Source organism: Symphodus melops, assembly GCF_947650265.1.
Source record: "Symphodus melops genome assembly, chromosome: 23".
NCBI classification, from domain to species: domain Eukaryota; kingdom Metazoa; phylum Chordata; class Actinopteri; order Labriformes; family Labridae; genus Symphodus; species Symphodus melops.
The window spans coordinates 274598-284784 of record NC_136713.1 but is presented as its reverse complement, the minus strand read 5'-3'; the positions used below and the strand labels follow the sequence as shown (position 1 = coordinate 284784).

The window sequence follows — 10187 nt, the reverse complement described above, 5'->3', positions numbered from 1 at the left end:
GAGATATCAGGTCAGCTCAAACAGTTCAAGCTGCAGTGAGGAGGTTGCTGGTTTGAATCCCCCTCTCTGAGTGCAGTCTGCATGTTCTCCCCGTGCATGGCGTGGGTCCACTCAGCTGGTTACCTGCTGACTCATCTGTGTCTGGTTGTCTCTATATGTCAGCCCTGTGATTGGCTGGCGTGGAACCCAGCTGGGTTTGGCTCCGCCCCCCTGGTGCAGCTCATAGTTTACGCCTGCTCTCTCTGTCTGGTGTGTGTGTTGCAGGCGGGCAGGGTGAGCGGATTCAGGTTGCTTGTAACAATCAGCACGATCTGCAGGACTGGCTGGACCTCCTCACCAAACACACACACACCCCGGCTGTGCACACACACACACACAAGCCTCAGTCTGTGTGTCACACGGTAAGTCTGCAGGATGTCGACGCAGTGACTCACGATTGGCTCCTCTCTCACCATCTCCTCCTTCTGCTCCTCGTAGCTGCCCTCTCAACCCGGCACTCCGTCCAGACACTCCGAGTCTCGAGGAGGCGGCGGCTCAGGAAGCAACTACCACACACTCCCCCATCCCTCCTCGTTAGGCAGCACACACAGCGGCCCCATGTGGGGGCCCCTGGAGCCTCCCAGCACACCCAAACCCTGGAGCCTGAGCTGCCTGCGCCCTGCGCCTCCTCTGCGGCCCTGTGCTGCGCTCTGCCAGAAGGAGGTGCTGCACACGAGAAACAAGCATGCTGATTGTGTTCACTGATGTGAAGACGGCTGCCGGGCTCAATGCTTCTGTGTGTTTGTAGGATCTGAGCAAAAGCCCGAAGAACATGAAGAAGCTGCTCCCAAAGAGGAAACCCGAGAGGAAACCTTCGGAGGAGGATTTCTCCGTGAGAAAAAGTGAATATATACCAAAGAGAAAATACAGCAATCCTTAAAAGTGTTTGAAAAGCTGGTGAGACGGGGCGGTGTGCAGAGCGAGCTCCTCACCCTGCTGCGTCTCCTCCTCTCAGGTACGGCCGCTCTCGAGGAAGACGCTCAGATTCTGAAAGTGATCGAGGCGTACTGCACCAGCGCCAAAACACGACAGACTCTCAACTCCAGTGAGCACGTCAGATGCATGCTAGCACAGCGCTAAGTGTCTTAATGCTAACACCTGTTTGTTCTCTAATGAGGTTTCTCTCTCTCCTCTGTGTGGCGTCTTCCCTTCCTTCCTCCTCCTTTAAATCTGTGGTTTTTCACTGACCTCTTGAACCCTTCGATTCCTCACCTTCCACTCTTATTCATCCCACATGTCCTTTTCCTCTCTCTCTTGTGTTTGGCTCAAACTTCCCCATAAAAATATTTTTTTATCCCAAACCATCTTTTTTTTTTTTTTATCCGACATTGTTTCTTCTCCCCGCCCACATTCAATTTGATTTAACCCGACCCCCCCCCGTGCATTCACGTTACGGTCCAGCCTGGCAAGGGACTGACCTCATGCACAACCACGTGCTCGCTGACACCAGCCTCACTGTCACGGGTAACCCTGGTAACCCGCCGTCTTCTGACCAATCAGAGGACTCTGATTATGACAGTATCTGGACGGCCACTAGTTACAGGACGGCCTCGTTTTCTCGTAAGACACGTGTCACACAGCTGACCACATCCCAAACCCTTCAGCTGCTGTGTGTGTGTGTGTGTGTGTGTGTGTGTGTGTGTGTGTGTGTCTGTCTCTGTGTGTGTGTGTGTGTGTGTCTGTCTCTGTGTGTGTGTGTGTGTGTGTGTCTCTGTGTGTGTCTCTGTGTGTGTGTGTGTGTGTCTGTCTGTGTGTGTGTGTGTGTGTGTGTGTGTGTCTCTGTCTGTGTGTGTGTGTGTCTGTCTCTGTGTGTGTGTGTGTGTGTGTGTGTCTGTCTCTGTGTGTGTGTGTGTGTGTGTGTCTCTGTGTGTCTGTGTGTGTGTCTGTGTGTGTGTGTGTGTGTGTCTGTCTCTGTGTGTGTGTGTGTGTGTGTCTGTCTCTGTGTGTGTGTGTGTGTGTGTGTGTGTCTCTGTGTGTGTCTCTGTGTATGTGTGTGTCTGTGTGTGTGTGTGTGTGTGTCTGTGTGTGTGTGTGTCTCTGTGTGTGTCTCTGTGTGTGTGTCTGTGTGTGTGTGTGTGTGTGTGTGTGTGTCTCTGTGTGTGTGTGTGTGTGTGTGTGTGTCTCTGTGTGTGTCTCTGTGTGTGTGTGTGTGTGTGTGTGTCTCTGTGTGTGTGTGTGTGTGTGTGTGTGTGTGTGTCTCTGTGTGTGTCTCTGTGTGTGTGTGTGTGTGTGTGTGTGTCTCTGTGTGTGTGTGTGTGTGTGTCTCTGTGTGTGTCTCTGTGTGTGTGTCTGTGTGTGTGTGTGTGTGTCTCTGTGTGTGTGTGTGTGTGTGTCTCTGTGTGTGTGTCTGTGTGTGTGTGTGTGTCTCTGTGTGTGTGTCTGTGTGTGTGTGTGTCTCTGTGTGTGTGTCTGTGTGTGTGTGTGTCTCTGTGTCTCAGTGTGTGTGTGTGTCTCTGTGTGTGTCTCTGTGTGTGTCTCTGTGTGTCTGTGTGTGTGTGTGTCTCTGTGTGTGTGTGTGTGTGTGTGTGTGTGTGTGTGTGTGTGTGTGTGTGTGTGTGTGTGTGTGTGTGTGTGTGTGTGTCTCTGTGTGTGTGTGTGTGTGTCTCTGTGTGTGTGTGTCTGTGTGTGTGTGTGTCTCTGTGTGTGTGTCTCTGTGTCTCTGTGTCTCAGTGTGTGTGTCTCTGTGTGTGTGTGTGTCTCTGTGTGTGTGTCTGTGTGTGTGTGTGTCTCTGTGTCTCAGTGTGTGTGTGTGTCTCTGTGTGTGTCTCTGTGTGTGTCTCTGTGTGTCTGTGTGTGTGTGTGTCTCAGTGTGTGTGTGTGTCTCTGTGTGTGTCTCTGTGTGTGTCTCTGTGTGTCTGTGTGTGTGTGTGTGTGTGTGTGTGTGTGTGTGTGTGTGTGTGTGTGTGTGTGTGTGTGTGTGTGTGTGTGTGTGTGTGTGTGTGTGTGTGTGTGTCTCTGTGTGTGTGTGTGTGTGTCTGTGTGTGTGTCTCTGTGTGTGTGTGTGTGTGTGTGTGTGTGTGTGTGTGTGTGTGTGTGTGTGTGTGTGTGTGTGTGTGTGTCTCTGTGTGTGTGTGTGTGTGTGTGTCTCTGTGTGTGTGTGTGTGTGTGTGTGTGTGTGTGTGTGTGTGTGTGTGTGTGTGAAGGGTTAATCACCTGTACTGTGGTCTCTGTTGGCTCAGGCTCCAGCAGGCAGAACGTCCACATGTTGTTCCCGGAGGAGGAGAAGATCATCGTGGAGGAGACGAAGAGCAACGGACAAACTGTGGTGGAGGAGAGGTGAGGGGGGGGGGGGGGGGAAGAGGAGAGGTGAGGGGGGGGGGGGTGAGGGGGGGAAGGTGGGGGAGAGGAGAGGTGGGGGGGGGGGGGGAGGAGAGGTGAGGGGGGAGGAGGGGGGGGAGGACGCAGAGAGAGAGCATATCTGAATGAGTCCCGACAGACGGAGTAATCCCAGGTGTCTCTGCAGGGGTCTGGTGGACACCGTGTACTGTCTGAAAGATGAAGTCCAGGAGCTGAAACAGGTGAGTCACTGCGTGCTGATCCGGATCAGCCGGATGTGGATTCAAAACCTCCATCTTTGTTTGTCTGCAGGACAACAAGAGGATGAAGAGGACGCTGGAGGAGGAGCAGCGAGCCAGGAAGGAGCTGGAGAGAATCATCCGGAGAGTCCTGAAGAGCATGAACGACCCCACCTGGGACGAGACCAACCTGTAACCTCAACTGACCCCCGTCAGATCCAGACCGGACTGACCCCCGTCAGGTTCAGACCGGACCAGACTGACCCCCGTCAGGTCCGACCGGACTGACCCCCGTCAGGTTCAGACCGGACTGACCTCCGTCGGGTTCAGACCGGACTAACCCCCGTCACCTTTAGACCGGACTGACCCCTGTCACCTTTAGACCGGACTGACCCCCGTCACCTTTAGACCGGACTAACCCCCGTCACCTTCAGACCGGACTGACCCCCGTCACCTTTAGACCGGACTAACCCCCGTCACCTTCAGACCGGACTGACCCCCGTCACCTTTAGACCGGACTAACCCCCGTCACCTTTAGACCGGACTAACCCCCGTCACCTTCAGACCGGACTGACCCCCGTCACCTTCAGACCGGACTGGAGACTCATTCTAGACTTGCAAAGGGGCCAAATGAGGTTCGTACTTCGGACACGAGCTGCCAATAAACCGTTTTGACTTGAACCGGACCAGGAGAGAGACCGGCTGCCATCCAACAGACCGTGAAGCTGTGACATCACACCGGCTGGTCGCCGTCTGGCGTGCTGCTTTTCACGCCTTCGACGAACCAATCACTTCTCCTTGTTTCTGCGTGTTTGTCTTTTAATCCTGTATGTGGTTACTTCCTGCGGACACTTGGACGCCGCGCTGCGTCAGCGATGTCTCCGACCTCCAAAGAGTCCTTAGACGCGTCCTCGCAACAACATGCAGGACAAACATGACTGTGTGTCGGCCGTCCAGCAGCCGTTGTCATGGAGACGGGACCATGGTGCGTTTCTTTCATTGTACAATCTGAGCAGCTGAGTTTTTCCCTCCTAAACATGAAGATAAAAACAATAAGCGGAGAACAATCACAGACGTCTGCAGATCTGATGAGGCCAGTTTGGATTATTAAACTCTTTTGATTTTCTCAGTCCGACTCGGAAAGCATCGCGTTTCTTTCTTTTACTTCAAATACACATTATACAGATTGTTTTATTTAAAGACTCAAATCTAAGCAATGCAACACAGTCAACTATTGTTTTTTATTATGATTTTTACACCTTCAATATGCAACAAACTGTAAAATGATTCCTTATTTTTGTATCTGTGTTTTTATTCCAGACTGCTGCTTTAGATTATTGTTTTTCTACCGGACCTGAAGTCTGACTAACGTATTGAACTGATGATGTGTGTTGATTACAGGAGATGTGAAGAATCATCCTCCGTCTATTTATTTCACCTGTTTGTCCCTCAATAAAACCTTCAATCCAGCGCTTCAGTCTCGTGACTTTATTTAAGCCTCTGACAGATGGCAACGTTTCTCACACAAACAAACATGATGCAGATGTCGGGGATGAACACCATATTTCAAGTTTATATCTGATATTTTGCCTTCTTTCTTGAAGGAAGCTCTTCCTCATGACTTATTTCTCACGCTGGCCCGACCTGGGAGATTGACAGACTTTAGGGGTTAAAGGGTAAGACTGTTAGAAAATGATAAACTTTATTTGAGCTGTTTTGGAACTTTTCAATCACAAAGGCAGAAAAACAAAAGCGAGTAAACAAATGCATCTGTTTTTCTTCCTCGTTGGTCTTCTGTCTCACTTTTAAATTGCCCACCGTGGCTGCTTCCTGCTCGATGTTTTGAACTACTTCCTGTTCAGTGTTTTGAACTACTTCCTGTACGGTTCAAAACGTTATCACGCTGTGTGTGATATTTAACTCCTCCCTCTGTGTTTTGCTGTCTGCCGACAGTGCCGAGGCTTCTCATAATGTCACATTTCTCTCACTTTATAGTTTAGTTTTATTTTGAAAAACAGTGCGTATAACTGCAGCTCTGGTTGAAGACTTTAAAATGTTTATTTATGTTTTTGAATGTTTTATTTAAGCTGTTTTTAAAGAAGTCAGATGATGGAAAAGATTAAAAAAGAAATTAAAGTTTATTTTGATTAATTATCTTACAAAAGAAGTTGTAGTACCTTAAACAGACTCAGAAGAGCGCCCCCTGCTGGTCACTGAAGAGACTCTCCCGTTTTGTTACATAGAGGAAGCGTCAGCTCACGTTACCGACGCCGTTACTATAGCAACCATTACACGAGCGCTATATTTGTGTTCGCGATTCAGTCAAAGCGGAAGTCTTTGTTTATCTGTTTATGCATTTATTTATTACCCTAAAAATGCACAGCTAACATGATAAACGAAGCGGTGAGTGCTGTTAGCTTCTTCCTTTGTTTATTTGAGCTTTTAGCTTTTAGCTTCTTTTAGCTTTTAGCTTCTTTTAGCTTTTAGCTTCTTTTAGCTTTTAGCTTCTTTTAGCGGTAACCAGCTTAGTTCGATTCTGTCTCTATCTGAAGTTTGGATGGTCTGACCACTGATATTGTCTGATTCTCAAACTTTAACATATCCAACTTTATTTGTACAGAACTTTAATGACCAAAGTGCTGTACTGTAACATAAAATACAAAACATCTTATATGAAATAAAAAATTAAATTAAATTTAAAAAAACCCACGCCACGTTGTGCGTCCTGTCGATAGCATTACCCCCTTCTTCTATCGACTTCACTACATCCCCCTTTCTAATATAATGTCTATTTTTCTAAATGATTTTTAAATCACATTATTGGGGATAGCTAAAGAGCATGCTGGGTAAATAAAACATGACAGAGCTTCCATTTTAGATAATATTCTACCAAATATAGACAAATCTCTTTGTAACCATGAATTTAGAATTGTTTTACTTTCCAACATAATACTTTCTTTCTATAATGTGAGTCCTTAGAGATAGTAACACCCAGGTATTTAACCTCCTGCTACCTTGAATAGACTCTCCCTCAGACAAACGCAGCAACTGACAAAGTTTTCTGGTGGAGCAATCAATGAAAATCACAATCACCTGTTGAACAACCGAAACCAGGGACAGTTCAGCAAACCACCAGAAGAGGGCGACAGAGACCGGACTATCTGCAGTCCGTTGATAAGAGAAAACTTTACTGCCTCATAATATATCAGAATATATTATTAACATTTATGAATAATATTTAGACTTTAATGTTCTCTTTTTCTTTCAGAACATTGATGATAAAATTGTGCGCAATCTAATCTTTAGAAAATAAAGAAGATCAGGAGAAGCTTTGTTTAAATGTGTGAAAGAGTTCTGATGAGGAGGAGAAATGATCCGACAGTTTAGGGAAGTGATAACTGTATTAAATAGTTTATTTAAATTCTTTTGAACAAACCCTTCAAGATAAAGACAATAAATCCTTTTTCATTAGCACTCCTCCATGTCTCACTCACCTGCAGTTCCCCCTTACAGCCATCAGGGGGAGCACTGCCTCGTACATGTGCTTCATCATTTTAAGAATCAAAGAGTTGGACGTGAGTTGAGCTGAGCAGGAGCATGTTAGAGATGTCTGCACACGTCACTGTGTATATAGTATATGAATGGAGGGTACGATGATCCTTTAAAGCTCTTTAGTCAAAGTGTTAGAGACCCTCAGCCTCTCAGGCAGGGCTCCATCCTCTCCTCCTCCTCCTGATCAATAAAGCTCCCAGCAGACAGCTTGGACTGACGAAGACAAACCTGACCAGTTTACAGCAGCCTGAACAAACAGTTACACACAGGAATGTCCTGACAGCGTCTCTCTGCTCTTCACCTGCAGACGAGGAAGTGAGAGGAGTGTCCTCTTCCTCTCTCCGTCCATCACACAGGGTGAGTGAGGACACTGAAGGGCTGACCAGGTGATGACAGCCAACATGAAGGATGGAAGAGGAAGTGAGAGTTGTATTTACAGAGTAACGACACAGAGTCAGCTGTTCATCCTCCTTCAAACAACAGCACACGTTCAACCTGCGTTATATCATACAACATGGATAGTAGTGTGTACTGACTGTGAAACATAGCTGTGTCCATCCTTTTCCTCACCTGAGCTCCTCACCTCCTTACTCCTCACCTCCTTACCTCCTCAGCTCCATACCTCCTTACCTCCTAAGCTTCTCACCTCCTTACTCCATACCTCCTCACCTCCTTACTCCTTACCTCCTCACCTCCTTACTCCCTCACCTCCTCACCTCCTTACTCCCTCACCTCCTCACCTCCTCACCTCCTAAGCTTCTCACCTCCTTACCTTCTCACCTCCTTACCTTCTCATCTCCTAAGCTTCTCACATCCTTATCTTCTTACCTCCTCACCTCCTTACCTCCTTAGCTCCATACCTCCTTACCTCCTCACCTCCTAAGCTTCTCACCTCCTTACTTCTTCACCTCCTTACCTTCTCACCTCCTTACCTCCTCACCTCCTTACTCCCTCACCTCCTTACTCCTTACCTCCTCACCTCCTAAGCTTCTCACCTCCTTACTTCTTCACCTCCTTACCTTCTTCACCTCCTTACCTTCTCACCTCCTTACCTTCTTCACCTCCTTACCTTCTCACCTCCTTACCTTCTCATCTCCTAAGCTTCTCACATCCTTATCTTCTTACCTCCTCACCTCCTCACCTCCTTACCTCCTCACCTCCTTACCACCATATCACAACATGTTCACATCATGTTCACATCATGTTCCTGACACTGAAGACAACAACATGTTTCTGTTTTTTTACTCTTCTTAAAGTGACTTTATCACTGCAGCAGTGTAACAGGCTGTCATGTAACAGGCTGTCATGTAACAGGATGTCATGTAACAGGCTGTCATGTAACAGGATGTCATGTAACAGGATGTCATGTAACAGGATGTCATGTAACAGGCTGTCATGTAACAGGATGTCATGTAACAGGCTGTCATGTAACAGGATGTCATGTAACAGGCTGTCATGTAACAGGATGTCATGTAACAGGCTGTCATGTAACAGGATGTCATGTAACAGGCTGTCATGTAACAGGCTGTAGTGTAACAGGCTGTCATGTAACAGGCTGTCATGTAACAGGCTGTCATGTAACAGGCTGTAGTGTAACAGGCTGTAGTGTAACAGGCTGTCATGTAACAGGCTGTCATGTAACAGGCTGTCATGTAACAGGCTGTAGTGTAACAGGCTGTCATGTAACAGGCTGTCATGTAACAGGCTGTAGTGTAACAGGCTGTCATGTAACAGGCTGTCATGTAACAGGCTGTAGTGTAACAGGCTGTCATGTAACAGGCTGTCATGTAACAGGCTGTCATGTAACAGACTGTAGTGTAACAGGCTGTAGTGTAACAGGCTGTCATGTAACAGGCTGTCATGTAACAGGCTGTCATGTAACAGGCTGTCATGTAACAGGATGTCATGTAACAGGATGTCATGTAACAGGCTGTTGTGTAACAGGCTGTCATGTAACAGGCTGTAGTGTAACAGGCTGTCATGTAACAGGCTGTCATGTAACAGGCTGTCATGTAACAGGCTGTAGTGTAACAGGCTGTAGTGTAACAGGCTGTCATGTAACAGGCTGTAGTGTAACAGGCTGTTGTGTAACAGGCTGTCATGTAACAGGCTGTAGTGTAACAGGTTGTCATGTAACAGGCTGTCATGTAACAGGCTGTCATGTAACAGGATGTCATGTAACAGGCTGTAGTGTAACAGGCTGTCATGTAACAGGCTGTCATGTAACAGGCTGCAGTGTAACAGGCTGTCGTGTAACAGGCTGTCATGTAACAGGCTGTAGTGTAACAGACTGTAGTGTAACAGGCTGTCATGTAACAGGCTGTCATGTAACAGGCTGTCATGTAACAGACTGTAGTGTAACAGGCTGTCATGTAACAGGCTGCAGTGTAACAGGCTGTCATGTAACAGGCTGTAGTGTAACAGGCTGTCATGTAACAGGCTGTCATGTAACAGGCTGTCATGTAACAGACTGTAGTGTAACAGGCTGTCATGTAACAGACTGTAGTGTAACAGGCTGTCATGTAACAGGCTGTCATGTAACAGACTGTAGTGTAACAGGCTGTCATGTAACAGGCTGTCATGTAACAGGCTGTAGTGTAACAGGCTGTAGTGTAACAGGCTGTCATGTAACAGGCTGTCATGTAACAGGCTGTCGTGTAACAGGCTGTAGTGTAACAGGCTGTAGTGTAACAGGCTGTCATGTAACAGACTGTAGTGTAACAGGCTGTAGTGTAACAGGCTGTAGTGTAACAGGCTGTCATGTAACAGACTGTAGTGTAACAGGCTGTCATGTAACAGGATGTCATGTAACAGGATGTCATGTAACAGGATGTCATGTAACAGGCTGTCGTGTAACAGGCTGTAGTGTAACAGGCTGTCATGTAACAGGATGTAGTGTAACAGGATGTCATGTAACAGGCTGTCGTGTAACAGGCTGTAGTGTAACAGGCTGTCATGTAACAGGATGTAGTGTAACAGGATGTCATGTAACAGGATGTAGTGTAACAGGATGTCATGTAACAGGCTGTCATGTAACAGGCTGTCATGTAACAGGCTGTCGTGTAACAGGCTGTCATGTAA

The 10187-nt window shown here is 47.3% G+C and overlaps 1 protein-coding gene across 1 annotated transcript in view; it reads left to right on the top strand.

Moving 5' to 3' along the window:
• Positions 1 to 3901, top strand: part of LOC306818432 (rho guanine nucleotide exchange factor 7-like) — a 17595-nt gene extending 13694 nt beyond the window's left edge. The window contains 9 exon segments of the mRNA XM_079336021.1: positions 1 to 10; positions 265 to 401; positions 478 to 702; positions 788 to 881; positions 995 to 1084; positions 1441 to 1599; positions 3219 to 3315; positions 3503 to 3557; positions 3628 to 3901. The exon segment at positions 1 to 10 is cut by the window's left edge and continues 69 nt beyond it. Of these exon segments, the coding sequence (XP_079192147.1) occupies positions 1 to 10; positions 265 to 401; positions 478 to 702; positions 788 to 881; positions 995 to 1084; positions 1441 to 1599; positions 3219 to 3315; positions 3503 to 3557; positions 3628 to 3750 (990 nt within the window). The 3' untranslated portion in view covers positions 3751 to 3901.
• Positions 3902 to 10187: the final 6286 nt, after the last annotated feature.